Source organism: Gymnoscopelus braueri, assembly GCF_963280865.1.
Source record: "Gymnoscopelus braueri genome assembly, chromosome: 1".
NCBI lineage: Eukaryota > Metazoa > Chordata > Actinopteri > Myctophiformes > Myctophidae > Gymnoscopelus > Gymnoscopelus braueri.
Window position 1 is genome coordinate 28,415,107 of NC_137603.1, and position 23,237 is coordinate 28,438,343.

The following is a 23,237-nucleotide window of genomic DNA, read 5'->3' on the forward strand; positions in this document are numbered from 1 at the left end:
TTATTGCTTTTTTTCTTTGCTTTTTTTGACAACAAATAGAGAAACAAGTAGCTGGTATGGTTATTTAGCATGGGGTGCTTAATCCATGGGGAATGTCAATAAAATATTACCACACATTCTGGATGGCAATTACCTTTAGTGGAAATCATTTAGTGGCATCAAACTGAATGCTTCAGATCTAATGCTCCAGTGAAAAATAAACTAGATGTTCATATACAGAATGTGAATTTATTGCCAGAATTAGCTAATTTTACAAGGAAATGGCAGTGCTGCAGTTTACTGCTGCAAATCCCGCAAAATTATTTTATTATTCGTCTTTGAGCTTACAGTACCAGGTGAAAAAGCAGCAGCATGAAATGCACCACTGAAATGGCTATTTAAGAAAGATTGCCCCTTGAACAACAATCTTTATAAGTCTAGAGCAGCAGAAACAGACACAAGGCTAACAGGTATTTTATTTCCCAGAAACATTTGAATGTTGTTTTACCATCAAGAACCTCCAGGAAGACTTCCCAGTTGGAGGAGATGTTGATGTCTTCTTCATAGACATGGTAGTCCAAGAACACTGTACCTGGGTTCTTCCATGTCTTCTTCCTGAGGCGGAACCTGACCAACCCCACACACACACACAGTTTTACAATAAGAATATAGCTATGGGACCAGTCCACCAACAGCTTCAATAAATGGCTTGAATGTATGTTGATAGATGTGAATGGCAAATAGTGTTTGGATTGCTTAACTTAATCATACGAATGGCAAAAATAGAAGATCTACAAGATCATAATTTGCTAGTTTTTTAAAATATTATTTCTTTTGAATATTTTCATCTATAATGACATGCCCAAAATATGTATGCCAGGTTTAAATGTAGTTAATGACTGATGTGTTGTGTCTAATTCAATATTAACTTTGTCACACAAAGTGGAACATTTACAATGTCTCACCTGTCAATGCTTAGGTCCAGCTTGCACTGTTCTTTTAACTGAGGGAGCAGCTCCTCTTTAGACTGTCTGACAGTCATGCCCTTGGCAAACACAGTGTCCAGGAGAAACTTACAGGGCTGGCAAACACAAGACAATACATGATGTCAGTCACACAAACTCTCATAAGAACAACAATGTCTTCACAGCCACAACTAGGCCTCCATGATTTTTTACATAATTAATTAATCAAGTATTTTTTTTTCATGATCACATTGATTATTTAAGCAATAACAGGGCTACAGTAAAACAAAATACAATTTAACTTTGTAAAGAATACACACTATCAAATCATGCAATCCCATTTATAATAAGCACCGCTGAATATGCGATTAAGCTGCGCGCAGGAGAAAGAAGTTGCCCATTTATTTATTTTTATTTGGCATTTATTTGCTTTATTTAGATCATTATTTATATTATATATATATATTATTTAGAGCAGGGGGGAAAACGACTCATTTTGTATGCACGATCGCTCCGCCATTGTTACTCGCGTGAGAGATGTTATCGTTCCAGGCGTTAGCCAGGACCATCGGGCAAAATGGAGGCATGCTTTTTTTCACATGGAATGCACGTCGTGGAGTCTACAGCTTAAACAGCGCTGCGCAGCTCAACGGTGAGATTTCTGGCACCGAACGTAATCTGTTATTATAAAATGCTGGCACCGGATGTGTTAGGACAGATACAATTAAATTATTAACTGTGTTTAATAGGTAAAAACCTGTAACAAAAAAACCCCAATGAACATAAAATTCAAACTAGAAAAAGTGCTCCTCGGAGCACAGGTCTCCGCCAGGTCAGGTACGTTATTGTGGCCTCCTGGTGGCGCTATAATAGGCCAATGTGAAAAGGGTGCCATTTATTCTTCGATCGGACACTGCATTCATGATTTGAGGCATTTTGTTCCAAAAATGTGTTTTGCTAAATTAGACCTGCTGGTGGCACTATAACAGGCCAATGTGAAAAAAGGTGGCATTTCTTCCTTGGCCTAGTGGGAATGTGTTCGTGAAATTTCCCGGAAATCGCAAGCTGTGTTCATGATTTGAGGCATTTTGTTTAAAACGGACCAATCCTGCAAATTTTGGAAGCCAACCTTAGCCAATGAGGATGGAATATGGGAAATCGGACAGCTCCGTGTTGATCACATGACTATCGAGATACTGTGTACCGATTTGCATGACGTTTGGATAAAATCTGTAGGAGTAATATAAAAAATAGGTTTTTCACAAATTGGCCTCCAGGTGGTATAACAGGCCCATGTGAAAAAATTGAGGCAGAGGTTCTGAATTGGCATCCAGGGAGTGTGTGTGCACTAGGCATGTAACGATTCACTCAACTCACGATACGAGGTTCACGATACGATTTTTAAGCACATTTATTTTCCAGACAAATTACTGAAAAACCTTGATTATTTCTCTTACAAAAATCATGTATTTTTTAACAACTACGTATTTTCTCTTATTCTCTTTTCAATATATTAAATAAAGCCTTTTTATTCATGAGGTACATGCATTAACTGTAAGGTACACATTAACCCATTAACTGCTAGCGGTATTTTCATATTTTTTTAGCCAGTGCCAGAGTTTTTCATTGGAAAAAAAAAAAGTACTCAGGAGCCGAAATAGACTTTTTAAGTTTTAAGTTAACAAGGAAGTGGATAGGAGTCTAGATCTTCAACTAATCATATCTCCTTGGTCTTTGGGTGAAATTGGAAAAAAACATAAAAAAAAAAAAAAAAACTTCACGTAGATCTACGCGATTGGCACGTGGCGGCTTTAAATCGGTTCGCGTAGATCTACGTGATTGGCAGTCAATGTGTTAAGACATATACTTTTTTATCTGTAAAATAATAACTTTAAATATATAAGTATTATGAAATAAATGAATTTTAAAACATATATCCCAGATGAAATACATTATAAAGAAAACCTTCAAATAAACAAACTAAGGCTTAGCCTTTGTTCCAAGCTTAGGATTTACAAGTACTTTTTTATCTATGCTATATTCTCAGCATTCTGTATAAAACACCACATTTATGTAATAAGGGAAACTGTTTTAAACTGCTCCAAATTAGATTAGATAAGAATTAATTGATTAATATCAATGTAATTCGCTATATATCTGAAAGACAGTGTTGAAATGAGTTTGACGTTTTCAGCAGTCTGATACAATTGTTAAATTATTAAATTAGATTATTATTCATTGTACTCTGCAGCCGCACCGAGGCGCTCCAGAATTAGCCGTTTTCATTAGAAGCCTATCAGTTGTATGTTTCCTACAGAGTTTAAATCAGACAGCTAACAACAGCTAACAACATTGTCAGACGGGGGAGGGGGTAAACGGTATAGTTTGGGCTATTCATCAATCAAATAAACATGTTTACATGCGATGCACATTTCCCTCTTTATGCAGTGCGATCGCCTAGTTGTTTAGATTTCATAGCCTGAGAGGACGTGAACCCCACTCTGCCGTTCATAGCATGCCGTTGAGTGAGTGAAGAGACCGAAAGCCGGCAGCTATGGGGACCCTGAGGGGACAAAATAGTAGGCGGAGAAGAAGGAAGGGAGTCTGACTCGATTGCGCCCTCTGCTGGTTGCATCGCGATGTATGTTTTTATGAAATCGATTTAAATCGTCACCAGTTTGAATCGTCACCGGGCCAACAGTGCCGGAGATGAGCTGCTAACACACACACACACACACACACACACACACGGACGGGCGGACGGACGGAGGGTAAAACATACTCTCTCGCCATGCCTTTCGACCTGGCGGAGACAATAACCTTAATACAACTGCTAAAATGTTAATGACCACATACCAGCTAAGTACATTGTTTGTACAGGCTAAGCCTATACAAACAATGTACAAGCAGCGCTTGTTGCTCCTTCTCAAAGTAATAAAATGTATTTAAGTTAACTTCTGTTTTGGACAGGGTTCAATTTGCTGGAGAAACGCCTCTGCTTTTGATATCTCCCTCTCTCTATCGAGGTGATATGTTTTATCCCTGCACCTGGTCAGATGTGTTAGTTAAATTATGATATCAAACGGTGTAAGCCCAGTATGTTGAAGTCCAACCTCCCCCAGCATGAAAATCTCCATTTAATCTCTGCAACTGTAATAGTCTTACCTCTTGTTCGTTCACTAGTAGTTGGTACACCTTCACCCTGTATTCCCCCTTTTTCAGTGCTCTTCCTAGTCGAATTGTTATCTATGAAAAGTGAAGGGATTGGCCATTACAAACAATAGACTGCATTTGGACACACTGAATCCAAAACACAAAACAAATATACAATTAAAACTAAAGCCAACAGCAAATGTGTCATGGCAGACCTTGTTATCATCCGAGAAGGATGAGAGTGTTTCATTGAGCCGTACACTCTCAAACTCCTGGTTGTTGGCGTAGACCCGGAAGACCTTGAACTGGGTGGAGGGGACTCCTACGAAGGGCTCCATGTTCTGTTTGAATGCTGCCAATGTTATTCTCTTGTCCACATGGACGAGTAAACCTGTTGCACAGGGCAAGCAACAAAGAATTAAGTCATTAATTTCTTTCCGTTTCAGTTGTATTAGGTCAATTGCTAAATGTTATGTGTTGCCACCTTCTTAAAATAATGTCCTGTGTCATATTTTCAAGTTTTAAAAAAACTGTATAAATCTAAATTCCATTCATCCATCTTCAACCGCTTATCCAGAATCGAGTTGCGGGGGTAACATTTCCAGAGAACTCCAGACTTCCCTTTCCAGAGCAACTTCCTCCTAGGGGATCCCAAGACGATCCAAGGCCAGTGTGGAGATATAATGCCCCCATCTGGTCCTTGGTCTGCCAGGGGGTCCCCTCCCAGTGGGATGTTCAGTGAGGACCTCCCTAGGGAGACGCTCGGGAGGCATCCGTACTATATGCTCGAACCACCCAAGTTGGCTCCTTTCCAAGTGGTTCTACTCAGAGTCTCTAAGGGAGAGGCCGGCCACCCGTCTTGAGAAAACGTATTCCGGCCGCTTGTATCCGCAATCTTATTCTTGCTGTCATGACCCACACTTCATGACCATGCGTGAGAGTAGGAACGAAGACTAGTGCGGTACAGCGACTGCAATACCACTACATCCATTATTTTAAGAAGGTGACAATGTTAAATATTATTAAGAAGGTGACAATGTTAAATATTATTAACTCCCAATATTCACTATCCCTCCTCCCAACATTTAAAACCTGGGTGTGATATGAGCAGTCAGTGAGTAATGCTAATCAAGCATTAGTGGTGGTGAGACTTAATCGCTTTCCTTTGCACTGAATTTACGCTGCCGTTTGTCAACTAGGGTTCATCATGCCATTTACTCGCACTTGCACTTTGTTCAATTGCTCTGCGTAGGAGTGGCTAAATACCCCCCCAAAAAAAATGAGTCTGACCTAACAAATAGTTTTGCAATCTGTTAGCTGACATTATTATTCAGTTAATTAACGGTCATAAAACATAATACAAATTATTATTTGATTAACGGTGTAGCCCGAGTCTGAAATATAGTTATGATGACCCACACACTCAACCCGAAATGTAAAATGCATGCACACAGAATGAATATTTATCAGAATAGTAGACATTAATTTACTCCTTTACTAGTAATCCTGTCGTAATCTTGCACAGCTCAAATTCTGTAGTTAGCTTACACAGCTTGACCCAACCCAGGCTCGTGGCTGTTAGTAGGTTACATATTTGAATTAAGGAAGATTAACCTATCAACACGTTTTGGTATCAATCTATTGTGCACTGCAGTCTGTTGAGCGTAACGTTCACTGCCGATTTGTCAAGGATATAAGGGATCTCCTTATATGGCCCTCAGGTCGTTTCTCTCTTAAGCCAATTTTAATATGATGCAAATGAACCAATAAGCATATTCTGATATGTTTTTATAAACAGCTAACCGAATAACCGTTTACATCCCTAGAAGACCTAACATCTAAAAAAAAAAAACACCTCTGCTAAAATTGCTAGCATTGTGTACATTGTGTTTTGTGTCATAAAAGGAACCATACATTTTTGTGCATCCACAGACGAGGTGTCCAGTGGACAAGGCTCTGCTCTGAAGTAAAGGTAGTGAGCTTCTGCCTTGCTCTTCCCGTTTTCGTCGTATTCGCTGTCCGTTCCGGAGTCTTCCTCTGCGGTGTCCCAGGTCTCTTTCTTGCCCTCGTGTGCCTTGGAGCGACGGCTGCTGGTGATGCTGTGCGAGTCCAGGCCGTTGGCCAATTGGATGGGCCCGCTGTCTGCGTTGCACAGCGTATCACTGCTGTGGCTGGAGCTCAGTATATCACTGTCCACTGAGCTGGTGCTGCGGTCGTTATTCACCTCAGAGTCTGAGCGTTCCTCAACGACAAACTGGCTTTCAGGGTCGGAGGCCCCACCGCTGCCTGCACCTGCGTTGGCCCCGATCCGGTTCTCCAACTCTCGGTTGTCTGCGGCCACACAGGCAGAGGAGGCGGAGTCGGTTTCCTGAGAAGGCGACTCAATATGTTCAAAGTCACTGGTATCTGAGCTCTTCTGGCTGTCACTTGTGCTGGAACTCTGCTGTTGCTGCTGGAGAGACAGGTTCTTTAGTTTCTCTGTGCTTTCTTCTAGGATAGCTTCAACAGACTTCCTGTTACCCTTTGAGCCCTCTATTGACACAGAGTCACCAGCAGATTTTTGGCAGACAGTTCTGTTGGCCAGGGTACCAGGAGACTGTTCAGGCAGCGAAACCAAGAGTCTGATTGTGTTCCCGTGTCGATCAAGCAGTTTCCACAAGAGAGAGTCAGTGAAAGTGAGCTGATGATCTGGCGAGTCTGAGCTCTCTACAAAAACCTGCAAAAAAATAAAAGATGACAATCCAACTCATTTGTTTTTCTAATGAATATATACTAACAACACATACACAACAGCATCAAACAAAGGCAATTCTTATTTGTTTGAAAATATTAATATCCCTTTATCAGACAAAAACAATCTCACAACCTTGTTGCTCCTGAAGAAACCCTCAGCTTTCAGTGTCTTGTTTGGGACACAGAGGAGCCGAAGGTCATTGTAGCAGCGCTCCAGGACCACACGCATGGCGTCTGCAGACAGCTCGGTAACCTGGGGACAAACAGTACACATACTGTTGATTTGTGCTTGGTTGTATGCACGCCGAAAATAACCGACATACAAGCTCACAACGAGTCACATCATAACACATTGTGAGCTTGTAGATCTGCTATTTTCAGTGTGCGACACAGACATGCAATACGTATAAGGCCCCTCCACGCAAACACCACAGAATTGGATCTCACTGACATTACAGGTAATGTAGCATCCGTTTAGTCTATTTCATAGACTCGTAGTGGTACAAACTAATCCATTTAGAAGGGATATTTCGAAGAAAATTTAGGTATTTACAACAAGTTATTTCCAGTTTGTGTGAAAATAGGTAACAGAATAAGCAAGGGCAATCTTGGCTGTTTAGAATATAGTGTATTATGTGTTTGTTTCCTGGATTCTAATACTTACATGATACTATAGGAAAGGGAAAGATTGTGTCATTGTGTTCTGAAGAAGTCTACCTGTGCAATGAGCTGTTTGAATTCAGTGATCGTCTGGTTCAGGTAAGCTCTGACACTGACTGGAGTAGCGATGGTCTCACTCTTCAGATCCACTACGTGAACCTTAACCATCACCTCTGCAAAAGAACAGGTGCACAACCCATTAAATATGGCAAGCAATGAGTCAACAGTAACCACTTTGGAGCCAAGATGCATTAATTTCAGCAGTTACTACATCATTGATTAAATATATTTTGTACTTGCAGAAGGCTTCTGACGAGTTAGGCACTATTGCATTAAGCTGTGAACTTGAGTTTATAATAGCAGTACTTCAGTTGTATATCACTTCCCAAGACAACGTTACAAAGTGCTGTATGAAACAAGAAAAAAATCGAACTAAAATTGCAGGGACATAACAAGGAAGAGATCATAAAATGGTACATTAAAAAGATACATTTTGTTTTAAATTGAGCAATAATTGCTTTAACCACTTAAGCCCTACTACAATATTTTCTTATGTCCCCAAATGTTCTAAAATAGCATAGATTTGCATATAATGACATGCCCAAAATAGGGAAGCTACGGTGAAAGTGTTTAATCTGTATAAAACAAATCGATTACACACGATGCACTTAAATGCACACTTCAAACTAGAGCTGAAACTATTGATTATCTTCTTAGCGATTATTCTAGCAATTACTTTTTCGATTATTCGAATAATAGAGAAGCACGTTTTGTTTGGAGATTTTACTTGAACTTTTCTATTATTTGAAAATGGATTATTTTACAGATAACTATTTTTTTTAAATAATCGATTAGTTTGATTAACTGTTGCACCCCTACATCAAACAGTTCATAATAGTGTAATGCTGACCGCCAGGTTTGTAGGGCTGGAACACTTGTTCAGGCTTGCGTGTCTCCAGCAGAAGGTCAAACATGTAGGAGGACTTGACTCCTCCCAGCAGCAGGCCCATTGGCGTGTCGTCCTCGCCCTCATAGGAACGCTCCAGGTACTCATGGAACTCATCATATTTCACCAGGCGACAGCATTCCAAAGGGACCACGCCCTCTAACTCCATCAGCTGAGTGAAAGAGCACACAGATACAGAACCAAATCAAACACAGACAAATCTATCTTTGAGCGACGAAGACATAATTAGTAATACCAATGTAACCACAACAACTCAGGCTTTAAAGCCAAACTAAAAGAACAGCTGAAATGTGATTTACAAATAGGAACTTTTTTTTTTTTATCCTAGTGATACTCAATATTTCTTAACTGGACTGGAAATTATTTTTTACATTACAAAATTACTTTCAAAACGGTTATAACAACAAATAAATTATTATAATAAAAATAATTTTGAATACTGTAACTGTCTGAAAAGGTGTCATATAATCCCATGAGGGATGGGCCACGAGGTGGCATGACACTAAAATAAAATAATTCATTCATAACAGATTCCCAAAGTGATTCCCACATCCATTAAACCACCAATGTAATGATGGTTTAATGCTGCTCTAAGACACTGAAAGTTAAGTATGTTTTTTCTTGTGAGAAAAACAATTCTGGTCTCAACTTTATTTTGGGACATTGAAGAGGCACATACCTTGTTCTGCTCTAAGCTTTATATTTGTGGCTGCACCTGCTCACTCAATTTGGGGGATATTGACAATATTCTCTTACAACATTGTTGTAGTTTTTTACACTGCTGTTTTTATTCCATGTGATTTTATTTGAAGCGTGCATTATTATTCTGTATTAATGCAACAGTTGTAATACATTTTCTCTTATGTTTTCCAGTTTTCACAGGTACCATACCTTGTAGGCCATCTCTGTTGCTTCTCGTAGTGTTTTGTCCTTGTGCACTTCCAGTTTGTTCTCCATCATCATCAACATCTTTACAGGATGCATGCAGAACAGCTTGATCTGAATGTAAACAAAAGGCAGTGAAGATGGTCAGACAAAGGCTATATTCAGACTGGCAGCCAAAATCCAACTTTTGGCCTCTAGATTGCAATCACATTGGTTTTATCTAGTCTGAATAGCAAAAAATAAAAACGACATGGGAACAGATTTTTGCTAATCAGATTGAACCACATTCCTAGGTGGTGGTGATGCGGTTCAAGATTTCTAAACATGTGTCTCAGTCTGGACACCTAAGACTGATTTACTTTAGTGTCGCTCGTCGAAAATAGTAGATCGCCCATTTTCGGCAAGCAACACTGTCGTACGAAAGTATAAGTTAAGCATTACTCACGCCTATGTCGTTACTACAGCAACCAATGTACTAGATAGGTTGATGATGTTTGAATACACAAATCCGATTTAATCCCTTGCTAGTAACAGTGTGTACACTGTTACTGTCAGTCCTAAAGATTGTTATTTGAGAATAAAATCTGATTCGCCTGCAGTCTGTCTGGAAGAAATTGATCCTCGTACAAAGGATCATGAACCAGAAGTCACCTTGCAGGTGTTGCGTTCAATCTCCCGTTGTCTCTTCTCATGCTCCTCAGACTCCTTCTCCTTCTGGACCAGACGTTTGATGTGCTCTGGGAAGTCCTCCGCATCGAAGTACTCTGCAGATAATGACAGACAGACCAGCCATCAGAGAGACAGTGTAGGTCAAACCCCAGAGCCAGTTAAATGATCAGGTCAGATTAATATATAATGATCAATATACAAAACTATGGTCAAACTATAGAAAACAGCAACATGAGCCCAACAGCAGCGGGAATGGTTGTAATAGCTCTATATTAGTGTGGCCGTTGTTTTATTGCAACTCACTAATCTGTATGAAAGGGTGTAGTAAAGCTAATAGAAAAGATGTTTCAATCCCTATGGTAAGTTGGCGCTCTTGAATTTAGCAGTCAAGAGTGGAGTGGTGAAAAGGGAGGGTAGGTCCTTCAATGGGGTCATTATGTGGGCACCCTGCTTCATCAACGTTCCACTGATTAGCCCACAACGTCTCCAGAGGGCTCAAAGGTGTACCTGGCGCCCCAGGTATACCCCTGTTCCATACCCTCCATATCTCCCACTGGACTCATGTAAATTAATATCAAGATAACTGTTCTTCTGTCCATGAAGTTCTTACCAGCTGGGAGTGGTATATTAAACTACTGCACCCACATGGATCACATAATGGTCCCACAGTGGTCTGAGAAGATTGTCGTACACTGACCTCAACCACATACATACAGTCTTCCTTAATAACCAGCATTCATCCCAGCTGAGCATTCTAAAACTACTGAACTGCCATCATTGAAAATGTATCAACAACCACCAAATGATTCAAGTCATTGTACTGCAGCAAAACTACAACACAGGTAAATGAGTAACTTCACAAACAAGAGTCACCACCAAAAAACATTATATTGATTATATTTTCATTTTGACCATAGCATTGCGGATTTAACAGGACAAATCCCTTACTTGCATTCCTTGTGGGATCTTTCAACCTATAGATCAGCATGTACGCATTTGTAGAGCTGTTGAGAGAAAATAGCATGTTAAGCAATAGATGATAAATGGACAGAAAGAAAATGATGTATGATCCATGCCATCTAATGCCGTTTGCTTACGTCCTCAATATCTACATGTTTGAACAAACTGACATCCAAGTCAGTTAAAGAGAGCAATTTTAACAGTTGTTCCATTTAAAACTCATACAAAAAATGTCACAAATGATTTGCTCACAAATGACTCAGAAGCCTCTTACAGAAGACTTGTTTATGTAGAAATATGTAAATAAGTATACCGTGACATAATCTGCATGACCCTGTTGAAGGCCATAAGCCAAAACACGGTCAGGCTATCCCAGAAATTATTTTCCTTCAATTAACCTGCATGTAACCAAAACATTAATAACAATACTCAGTAGAGCACATACTGTACGTCCCCTTTTGACCAATAGAACTTCATGATGCATGTGACCAGTTAATCAGTTCTTCATAGGCCCATGGCCATGGTTTAAAAAGATTCTGATAACTTGCACACATACTGTAAGCCCTATTTTCCAAAATAGCCGTTCTACAAGCTCACAATACCTGTGATGTGTTGTGAGCTTGTAGATCTGCTATTTTCACTATTTATGATTTTTTTAGTTTTTTGTCACGATGCGACACGTTGCGACTTTGTAGATCTGCTATTTCTGCAATTTTTCAAGATTTTAGAAAAATGGTAGAAATGTTTGCCTACAATGACATGCCCAAAGTAGGGACGCCATGTTGGAAGCGGTTAACATATGTACACAGAGCAAGCATTTAGTTGTAAATGTTCCCACTGTCAGCCTGCTGTGATCAACACAGTGGGTGACCTGCACAAGACAACTGACCTGGCAAAGGCACTGGAATAATATCCTCTGCTCCCTGAGGACCCTCCATATGTCTTCCTGATATCCTCCTGCGTGATCTACACGACAAAAATAAAATGTAAAACCAAGTAGTCATCATGTGCTAAAGCAACAATACCAAGAGAGGTAATTGTAGCTTTAAAAAGGACATGGATAAAAGAATAATTCATTGTCTTGGTTTATTTAAAACCTATATCAGTGGAACTTAGCATTCATGTAGCATGGCGATTTAGTGGGTCTGTAGATGTGCAGAAATATCCATTTGAGAGCTGAGGCTAACCTTGCTAACATGCTGATCATTGAAGCTGTACCACTGGCCGTCAGTAAAGGATTTGATGCAGGCATAATAATGGCCACCTGCGGCGCTCCCAGAATGGACCATGACGGAGAACAGCTCAAAGGTCAACGCATTCTAAAGAGAAGAGAGGGGAAACAGTTACAGTGTGTTAAGACGATAACAATCAAAACAACTAGTGCACCATGTCCAATCATTATCTTTGAGCTCAACACCCAAGCCAAGTTCATCAATATGAACAATGATTGCCGATTCAATGGTGAAGAGGGTGATTTATACATCGTTGTTCGCCGGTGTCGTGCACTGAAAAAAGCAAAAGCTCACAACGCGTCGCAGCGCGATACGTTGTGAGCTTGTAGATCGGCTATTTTCAGTATGAGGCATCGGCATGCAACCAAGTAGGGGTGGAAATTGGTAGATAACTGACTATTCAATTCGATTCCAAGGGCTACGATTCAATTAAATTGCGATTATTGCGATTAATTTACTTCCATTATCTTTTATTGATAATAAAAACTAATAGAAGAGATGTGTCACTGTCAGCTGGAAGGTTATATTTGCCAACATCAACAATTGCAGAAAGTCCTTTTTTGAAAAATAATACTGACTTATAACAAAGGCTTCTCAATATTCTGATAACCAACCAAAATATGGCTGCTGCTCTGTGCAATTAGCGATATGATTTTTTTTAAATAATCGATTTTTGACATTTGTGAATCAATTCATTATCGTCCATGTCCGAATCGCGATCAATTGCTGAATCAATTATATTTTCGACCCCTACAACCAAGTATCAGAGGTTAGCTTGCGGAAATGGACTAATGGGCTGCCAACATCTATATGCTGCCAGGTATTTAGTAGCATCAATGCAAAATCCTGTTGAACACTACAAACCCATAGGCAATGAAACTGAATGCCATTAACCATCAAGAACAAAGACCACATCCACATTAAATAGCGTTTGCGATGATGTTCCGTTATCGCTGTTCGTTGTTCGATATGCGTTTGACAATATTGGGGCTGGCTCACCTTTGGCTTCAACACTCTCTCAGCAGTGGTGCTGGTGCTGTCCAGACAGATTCCCTCGTCCAAGCAGTCATCAGTGGAGAAATCATTGCTCATCTGGTCACTGTGGCAACTACCCTCGTTCTCTGCCCCACTGTCTGTGCAGCTCTCTGTCTGAGGTGATTTCTACAAGGGGAAGCCATTCGCAACAATGAACGGTAACGGTCAATGCACAACGGGGTGGGACAACAAGGTCAACCATAACTGAATGAAAGAATTATTAATTACTTTGTGGTGACTAATAGGAAAACCAGAGGTGAGTTCATGCGAAAAATGTTGCACTATGCTGAAGGCCTTTGAACGTGGTGTAACTCAGAAAAGGTTGAATCCCCACACGGCCCTACCGTGATACCGGGTCTCACCTCGTCCTCCACATCAATGAAGGGACTCATGTCCAGCTCCTCGGGAAAGGTCATGCGGTCATTCAGCTTGATCCGATGCATAGTGGTGTAGTCAAAGTCAAAGCGCTTCAGCTGCAATGTCAGCAGGTAGGGAAAGTGCAGAAACCTCAGCCCCTGTGTAAATAGTGCATCAGTCAGGGCAGAGGTACGGTTAATGGTTACGCACCATCTTCACTCAACATGCCTTCACCACCTTTTTTTTCACCGTTTCTCACCTTACGGGCATCACATTTTTTTTTGCAGCGCTCACAAAAGTACTGGTTGGGCCCGTCCAGAGTTTCTGGTTGAACGAACGCCTGCAAAGCTTCTTCCTGTTGTAGCAGAATGACACCATTACCACATAATAAAAAAATACGATTTATTTTACTATTACCATTACTGCCATTACGATAACTGCTATTGCCATTACATGTAGAAATAATTACCAATTAGTTAAGTTTTTGATATATATGAATGAGATATTCATCATAAAATACAACAAATGTAATCCCACAAAATGAAGTCAATGTCAGCGTGGGTGTGAAACTGAAAGTATCAATAAAAGGAAAGCTAATGCATGTTGCCATGTTTTTTTCTGTCAGTGTGTAAAAGTGGTTAGATGCAGAAGGAAACGCACCACACTGCCATAAGCCTGGTTGGCTCCGAAGGGTCTGATGACAAGAGGGATGTCCAAGTATGTATCGATCCTCCAACTTTCATTGCCACACTCCAAACAGCGCACATAGTCCTTCAGCTTACCCTGGTACAGGTGGTTGATCAGGTCAGCCTGCGGGCAAGGCAAAACCAAGAGTAAGTGTTTCCCATGTGGTACTAACGTTACCTACCAGGTTTCCTAGAATTGTTTTTGGCCAAGGTCCTGGAAGGTCCAGAGACAACATGCATGCATGCACGCACGCACGCACACACACACACACACACACACACACAAACAGTACTATTCAAAGTATCATACTTGATAAGTGTTCAATATTAGGTCATTCTGTGGACAGAAGGCCATATTTACTCAAGGTATCATAGGATGCCAACAGAATCTTTTAAACCCTCAACTGTACATTTCAATCAAATAGGCATTTGTTTTTCACAAGCAAAGTTAGCCCAGAGCTCACGTACACAGACCTGAGTGCACACAAATAGGGAATTTAGTGTTTAGGGCAAACTCCTGAGATCAGAAATAGCAAACCCTGGGGCTTATTGACCCCATTCCCCTGTTCTCACAGTAGGCCTTTTGTTCCGACAGTGGGATAGCATTCAGACAGGCTGCTGGGATTATTGCTGTAAGAAGAGCAGTGGACAAGTTTCTCTTACCTGCTCCGTCTGCTTCCACTTTTGCTCCAGGGCATCAAACATGACCCTGCACAGCTCCTGGACGTCGTGTTGCTGCCAGGCTGAAACCATACATAAACAATATAAATAAATGTGCTGACACAGGGACATTTGGTCACTGTCCGATCTGATCTGGGTTAGAGATGAGGTGCTCACCCTCACTGCTGTCCCAGCCAAAGCTCCGAGTCACATCGGTGGTCTCAATGGCCCGTTTCTTACTTGTCTGCAGCAGAACAAACAGCCTCTGCAGCTGGAAGGGGATGCTGGTTACTGGGTCCTCCTCAGACTCCTCAAACTCCCAGCTGGAGAAAAAAAGTGGATGCAGAAAACAAGAGTTAGAATGTTGTCTTGTGACGGAATGCAGGCTGCAAAAATAAAAGGCTCCATGGTCACAATCACTTACTTGTACAGTGCATTTCTGAACTCCGGTGTCATGTACAGTGTTTGGAGAAGGCTATTCAAATAGCAGGTCATAGCTTGATTAACCAAACCCACGTATCCTAAACAATAAGAGAGAAGGAGTGAGAGGGCTTGTGGGAACGTTAGGAGATGCTTTCTTGCATACGGAAGGACAGGAACTACCTGTGTCAGATTTATTGAGGATAGAAGAGTAGGAGTAAGAGGGACTGCTATAGTCGCTACCACATCCCGCAGTGCTGTCTCTCGGCAGGGGTCCAATAAAACGCTCTTGGGAGCTGTCATCAAGTCCACTGCTGTCTGCTGTTCCCGACTGATCCTAATGTAACACACACACACACTTCATGCTTTTGCTGCTACGACACCTGAATTTCCCCACAGGGATCAATAGTCGCTATCTCACGACTCGATTCCGATTCTTGGGGTCACGATTCCGATTTTTTCAAAACAAACGATTCTCAATTCAAAAAAAAATAATTTCCGATTCAAAACTATTCTCGATTCAAAACATAGGATTTCAGGATCTACTCCAGTCTGCTGCCATGAGAGCAGAGTACATTTACGTAGCTTTTATAATTGTAAAGGTTTTATCAACTAAACACACAAAGGTAAATTCAAGAAATCTGAATCGTCCAACAGTAGAATCGCGATTCGTATTCGAAGGGATCCTAGGGATCAATAAAGGTCTATCTATCAATCCACTTATCTATCTACAATTTATTACACACAATTGAACCTTTTCAAAACTGCTGCTACAGTAATCAATCCCAGTACAGTATTCTAAACCTAAACAAATATACACATGAAGTCTAGGAAATCAAGAGCTTCTACCACTCACCGATGCAATCTGTGGCTGTTCTCCATCTTTGTCTGTAAGCTGAAGGAAATTCTTCTTCCCAGCATCAAACCCAGATTCAGACAGGGGCATTTCACTGCGGTGGTCCAGTGGTGCCTAAATTGTGAGAAGTAGTTTTGATTGATTGAATACTTTATTAAACAGAAAATGTAACCAGCATGGAGGTACAGTAAAACATTTAGGCTAGAAGGATAACACAAAAAAGTCCTGGCTGTCCATTGCGGTCTTATGTATTCAGTTCATCAACAGAGCATAGAATATTAAACTCATTAATAGATGTCATCAACAAATAGCTATATATACAGAAAAAAAACAACACCACAAAAACTGGTTTGCCTAAACGATTCCATATTTAAGAATGAAGACAGTGTAGGGTTTTCCAAACCACCAACCAAAAGAAATCAGCTTACAAACAAACTCAGGTTCCCAATGAATCCATTTTGAATATCTTCTCCTTATGGAAAGTACCTTGCAGCCAACGAGTGCATGACCCTAGTATATGCAACAGAGGACTGGCTGAGGCGGAGGCACATGCAAAAGACTGCAGTGGAAAGAGAGCCTAATCCACTGACCTACTCAGTGAGATAACTGCAGCCATGGCACCTGGGCTCTAGCCTGGGTCAGCAGCAGGATTAGCCAAGGCTCAGTACAGAAAAAGGAGTAGAATGCATGCATACATAATAAGCACATGCACAACTAGAAAAAGTGCTCCTTGGAGCACAGATCTCCGCCAGGTCAGGTAGATTAGTGTGGGCCAGCATTATTCGGAATTGGCCAATCAGGCTGGAATGTGAAAAATCTGATGGATCGGACGGATCCGTCTTGAGCATTTGACTAAAGAGATCATGTGTACTGATATGCGTGATGTTTGGACAACATTAGTGCGAGTAATATAAAAAAAATAGTTTTCCAAAGATCGGCCTCCTGGTGGCGCTATAATAGGGCAATGTTCAAAGGGTGGCATTTGTTCCTCAACATAGTACAAATGTGTGTGCAAAGTTTCAATCGGACGCTGTGTTCATGATTTGCAACATTTTGTTCAAAACGAGCCACTCCTGCAAACTTTAGATGTCAATCTTAGCCAATCAAGATGGAATATGAAAAATCTAACAGATCCGTGGGAATGTGCGTGTGAAATTTCACGGAAATCGCAAGCTGCGTTCATGATTTGAGGCATTTTGTTCAAAACGGACAAATCCTGCAAACTTTGGAAGCCAACCTTAGCCAATGAGGCTGGAATATGGAAAATCGGACAGATCCGTGTTGATCACATGACTACAGAGATACTGTGTAGCGATTTTCATGACCTTTGGATAAAATCTGTAGGAGTAAATGGGCTTTGCACAAATCGGCCTCCTGGTGGCACTATAACAGGGCCATGTGAAAATTTGGGGAAGAGGTTCTGAATTGGCCATTCGGCCTGGCGGAGACAATAATTCATAGCTTTTTGTAAATTGCAATAATGTGTGGTTGTCTCAATATCCCAAGCACAGCCTGGACTTCTCACGGCACACAGTAGAAAACACTGGTCTAGTTAAATGAGTTGTGTAGCTCTGCATGGAAGAGGTAGTGCATGCAGGATGCGGGAAAAGATTATGGATATATTTAATTTCTAACCATGTTAGCTGCATTGCCCCAAATGAGGTCAAAGGTGCCATTCACGTAGCCTGCTTTGTGGCCAACATCTTCAAAAAGTTTGGAGAGCGAGGTGGAAGCAGGCAGGTTGTGGGTCAGCCTCTCATTTACAGTCTTTGCATTGGTGGTGTCCTGAATAATACACAGCACTCTGGGCTCTTCAGCTGCATTTTCTATCTGCAAATCACAGGGGAGGTAAAAGGTAAACATGAAAAACTTGACTATGTTCCATTTTAAAAAACATGCCATCAGAGCAATAACAGCGTGAAATTCATGCTCTCACACCAACAGAGATCCCCAGTTACGGTTAGAACATTCCCGAGGCTATGGCAGAACTTCATCATTACAAACACACTTAAATAATACCCCAGCTGTGCTATGCAGTTCTTATATGATGCATGGTGAACTAGTAGCCGTTAGGTTTGTTAAGGGCATAGCCAAAAACAGAGGTCAGTATAACCCGTGGTACCAAAATAAAACTTACGGTTAGGAGACTTTAGGTTTAACAGAAGAATGTATCAGTGGCGGTATTGCATACCATCAACTCTCCAACCAACTAGCAAAGCTTACATCTTTCCCATTGGCTTCTGTACCACCCTAATTTGTGTGGTAGTAGTACTTTCTAAGGTTTGGCGGTATGACTTCAAATAAATATCTCGATTATTTTAAACGTTTGCCTTGATTACGATTAATGAACGATGATTAAAAATACAATTATTTATAGAGAAAGAGATATATAGCGAAAATCGCCGATCTATATCACATTGTGTCGATCATATACTGATCCTTTCATAAATCATTAAATAAGTCTTCAATTTCTGCTTACTATCATGCACAGCAAGAATATTTCAAAATGCACTTTTGAGATTGTCTTGTCTCTAGCCTCGATCTCCTCGATCTCCAGGCTTTTATTTTAGTGTTGCTAAAAAATAAAAGCCTGGCCCAGCGCGTCGGTGTAATCGGTATGAGGAAGTGTTTCACTTCCCAACCAACCAGAGTGCAGTGGGCGTCGCTCGTAATGTTGTGTTAACGGGGCGGGGGTTGACGGACAGATCGGTGAACCAATGGGATCAGCCGCAATCTCTCGCCGGCTCTTTACACCCGCCCCTCTATACACGAAATCAGGAGCGTTGGGGCAGTCTATCTTGTCTCAGACCCATGTATTCTAATAATATTCAGGCTTACACATAATCTGGAAAGCAACTTGCATTACAACATCATGCTGGAAAGCCAATTAGATTATAAATTGCAGTAACAGATTATAAAACAGATAATAAAATCAGTAGCCTAGTTATTAAATAAAATGTAGATATAAAACCTTGATCTTTGCAACCAGTTGACAACCATTGTTTGAGCCAATACAGTAATTCCTCTGCACCAAGCATTTCCTGCATACTGGGTTAGATATCCGTTTTACTTAAATCATCCTCAAATAAACATTAAATAGAAAACATAACACTATTAGCAGGGGTTACAGCCCAACACTATGAAGTTCTTCATGCAACACAGTGCACACCAAAACTCTTCTACAGCCATACACTCTCCTTCACACACAGGCAAAATATGGTTGGGCTACCTGAGAAAACCTTTTCTTCATTTCATCAAAAATATTCTGTCTGCAACTCCAAAACATACCCTAATATATGGAGTAGGTTGGGAAAATAGATATTGTGAATTAAAACTGGAAACACCTGAAATATAAGTTGTGCAACATCAACAGCATTTAAAACTGTAGTGTAAACACCTAAAACAAGAGGGAAATAAAAGGTTGTGCAACATGCTGGTCTAGGCATCTACCAAAACACTTCATTCAAGCAGACCATCCCTTGCTAAAAATATCTAGACTGGATTAAAGGTTAATTTTCATGGATGATAACAAGGTACTGCCACAAATGCAACAGTGTATGGGATGTTGTTCCTTAAATAAATTCTGAAGGCAGAAATATATGAATATCAATGTTACAGTGAGTCAAGGGGTGGGATGATACTTTTTGTATCATCCCAGTTGAGTTGAATGATCTGAACTTGAAATAAACTAATAACACACAGTGTGTTCATTTCCTGAGATGTTTATGTAAATCTGACCTTTATTATGACCTTGAACTTTTCAACCCCAAATCTCTTTCGGGACTACTGAACATTCCCACCAAGTTTAAATCCAAAGATCCTAAGCAAAGTAGTTAAGTGTTAGCACATAGTTCAAGGTAATCGTTTATATATACCAATGACATGCAATATCAGCCAGTGAAATCTTAGATGTATCCTGGGCAACCGATAGCCAAAAATATGAAGAGAATCGGACTACAATCTAAACAGCACTTGCTAAAGATAGCAAATTCACTCTGCACTTAAGGTAGGGTAAGAGATATTTTTGGGTTAAAATGTTTTGGTTAAAACAAAAAGTATTTTGTTAAAAGGTTAAAGCACTATATTCTGATAGTAATCATTGCTATAGAGTATAGAGTGTGTTCAGTAACAGGAGTCTCCCCGTCTCTCCAGCTCTTTAATAAACAGAAAATACATTTTCTGGTAGGTGTCAAAATCTCAGCCAATCAGGAGAAAGTACCCATTTTTAAGCTTCATTTTTATAGTGTTCCTTCCAGTTCCAATTTTGTCTGCTCATTTCTTAGTGTCATCACTTCCAATTTCACTTGTTTAATCTATATCCAGATTGAGTACTCTGTCCTGATTGGATAAAATTGGAAATGCAACTGAAACTGAAACGAAAATGCATTTTCTGTTTAATAAAGAGCTGGAGAGACAAGGAGACTCCTGTTAGTGAACAAACACTCTATAGCAATGAGTACTATCAGAATATAGAGCTATTTAACACTTATTTTAACCAAAGAAAATCACTTACCCTACCTTTAATAATGTTACATTACATCTAGACCATATTGTCTCCTAGATTGTTTGCTTTTTAGATTTCTTTATGCGTTTACATTTGCGCCATATTAATTCAAATGTTACAGAATTCCAGGGTGTCTGGTGCGACTCCTGTTTTGTCTTGAATGTGTCTCTTCTCTTTGCCCTTGGTTTCCTGTCTCTCTACACTGTCTGAAATAAAGCATAATACCATTATGCCAAGAATAAAACTTAAATGTTAACTTTCCCTTTGGCTTTGCTGTGATCGGTTGTTGTGACTGATACTTGGAGGGCAGAATCAAAGAATAGTGGAGGCCAACGATTGGCTGAAAGTTACAACTCAAAACTTGTGAGAATTTGCTAACAAGAAACTGAGTAGTCAGCCTGTGTGCCATTGATTGCAGTCAAACTTGGAAACTACATACAGAAAGTGCACTTTCTTGAGCTTGCTGTACCCTACACCCATAAACTGAGTGCCTCTTGAACTTGAGATTTCAACCTGGGCCACTTACATCAACCTAGCTCACCCAGGAGTAGAGCCATGCATGACCCCCCCCCCCCCCCATTTCGCCATCGACGACAGTACTTTTCATCATGCACAAATGTTACATTTAAATGACCCCAAATAATGATTTATATTAAATTTACTGACACATAAAACAATCCCCCACCCATGACATTTTGTTGGTCCTTGTGGGATCCGCATGAACCGAATCCCATTGCAGTCCTCTCCCAGGGAGTTGATAAGTGGACCCAGAAACTACTTGTAGTAGGGAAAGTGTTTCGCTGTGTGATTTGCCTGAATGATTAATTATAACTGCTGGTCATTTGATTATTTCATTCTACGTCTATGCTGCATGGTCATTGACGTTTGTTTTGTTTGGCTTGTAGTGTCATGGATGTGTCTATCATGTATGTCCTATGTCTTGTTTGAATGTCTCTTCAGAATGCCTACCTCATGAATTGCCCGGCAGGGATAAATTACGGTGTTTTGTTGTTGTAGTTTGTAATGTTAGCCTCCCAGAGTAATACAGTAATTCAATAGTGAAAGTAAAAGGCAGTGTACTTTTCACAAGGATTCATTATGCCTACTAGCCACTTTCAAGTCTGTGTTTTTGCACACCTTCTCAACATGAATGACAGTGAATAGCGTTTGGTATGGAGCAAATCTAAACATAAGGGATCTGAAAGAGAAGAATTATAATTAAGGGAAATTAAAATATGCAAAATATGTGACCTAAATGTATGTTGTAAAAAGGACACTCCTCGGAATAAATGTCAGCAAGACCACTAATAAATGCATCGTCACTTATATGCTCGAAAAACAAATGACACATTTCCCAGTACGTGTTGACGGTTTAACCACGTCATCCACGATGTAACTATGTCATTTCACAGGCAAGTTCGTCGAGGATAACCAAAAAAAACATGAAGGGAACTTTTCCGGGCCCACCCAAGACTACACTATTCTGATAGATAACAACACACTTATCATCTTTGTCAGATATGGCATGTCTGTCTTGTTCAGATAAGTTAATTGTAACCCTGGGCTATCGACAACAAGCTGCGTTTAAAAGGGAATGTTTAGCAAGAACAAAGCTAACCTTCGCTAATAACTAAACAACTATAAAGTTAAAGAGTTTTCTAAACACATTGTGTTTTGCAAACTCTTTAACTTTATAGTGGTTTAGTATCTTTAATCTTTGTACTCCATCCATGGTACGACGATGTCGCCTGTCCAAAAACAGCAGATCTACAAGCTAAAGCGACGCGTTGTTAGCTTGTAGATCTGCTGTTTTTGGACAGGCAACGTTAGCGATAGCCGCCAGCTGCTAGCACTAGCCTGCTGCTATAGCTAGCTATGACATATATTAAAAGGTAAAGGTTGTCGTGACGTTATTATTAGCTGCTATCTGGTCTATAAGTGACGAGACAGCCAGCCCATGATGTTCATTTTAAAAGGGTATTTATTTTTAAAATGTTAATATCTGAGCTAAAAAGTTTGTCAGAGCTAACAGTCAAACTAGCCGCTAGCTGTTACTAGCCTTGTCACGGAAAGGCCAGTGCTGCCATATTTTGTGAGAGAAATAAGCAACCAGGTCTAGGAAAACAAGCCCAAAAGCAGCAACTAGGCCACATGAGCACTTTAAACCTATACGTGACGCAACGCGTTGTGAGCTTGTAGATCTGCTATTTTCAAAAACTCTTGCAATAAAATGTAGAATATTTGGAATATTTTTTAAACATTCCCTGGCACAAACATTTATGAAAATATTTGAGAACCACTGGTTTAAATATTAAAAGCAAGTACGCTTTAGAAACAAGCCCAAAAAAACCGTAAACACCAATATTTTACAAGCAACTTCGCAGAAAAAGAAGCCCAAAGTCGCTTATAAATAAGCCAACACGGCAACACTGACGGAAAGGCCGTTCTGATCGTGTCTATCCTGTTTGCTCATTATCTGGCCTGAAAATGTTTAATCGCAACCGCGTTTTTATAAT

The 23,237-nt window shown here is 40.3% G+C and overlaps 1 protein-coding gene across 2 annotated transcripts in view; it reads right to left on the reverse strand.

The window, feature by feature from the left end:
- Positions 1–23,237, reverse strand: part of usp47 (ubiquitin specific peptidase 47) — a 28,737-nt gene that overhangs the window by 5,096 nt on the left and 404 nt on the right. The window contains exons 2-25 of one of the 2 annotated variants that reach the window (XM_080435252.1): positions 19,447–19,506; positions 17,853–18,047; positions 16,218–16,331; positions 15,545–15,698; positions 15,366–15,462; positions 15,119–15,264; positions 14,945–15,024; positions 14,256–14,405; positions 13,855–13,950; positions 13,601–13,753; positions 13,203–13,364; positions 12,159–12,290; positions 11,861–11,937; positions 10,960–11,015; positions 9,994–10,106; positions 9,349–9,456; positions 8,401–8,608; positions 7,548–7,663; positions 6,964–7,083; positions 6,012–6,813; positions 4,313–4,488; positions 4,110–4,190; positions 945–1,060; positions 488–606 (exon numbers count right to left, since the gene is read on the reverse strand). In XM_080435252.1, coding sequence (XP_080291378.1) covers positions 488–606; positions 945–1,060; positions 4,110–4,190; positions 4,313–4,488; positions 6,012–6,813; positions 6,964–7,083; positions 7,548–7,663; positions 8,401–8,608; positions 9,349–9,456; positions 9,994–10,106; positions 10,960–11,015; positions 11,861–11,937; positions 12,159–12,290; positions 13,203–13,364; positions 13,601–13,753; positions 13,855–13,950; positions 14,256–14,405; positions 14,945–15,024; positions 15,119–15,264; positions 15,366–15,462; positions 15,545–15,698; positions 16,218–16,331; positions 17,853–18,047; positions 19,447–19,506 — 3,631 coding nt within the window. The remainder of the gene's footprint in view (positions 1–487; positions 607–944; positions 1,061–4,109; positions 4,191–4,312; positions 4,489–6,011; positions 6,814–6,963; positions 7,084–7,547; positions 7,664–8,400; positions 8,609–9,348; positions 9,457–9,993; positions 10,107–10,959; positions 11,016–11,860; positions 11,938–12,158; positions 12,291–13,202; positions 13,365–13,600; positions 13,754–13,854; positions 13,951–14,255; positions 14,406–14,944; positions 15,025–15,118; positions 15,265–15,365; positions 15,463–15,544; positions 15,699–16,217; positions 16,332–17,852; positions 18,048–19,446; positions 19,507–23,237) is intronic. The other variant, XM_080435253.1, reaches the window with a different exon arrangement.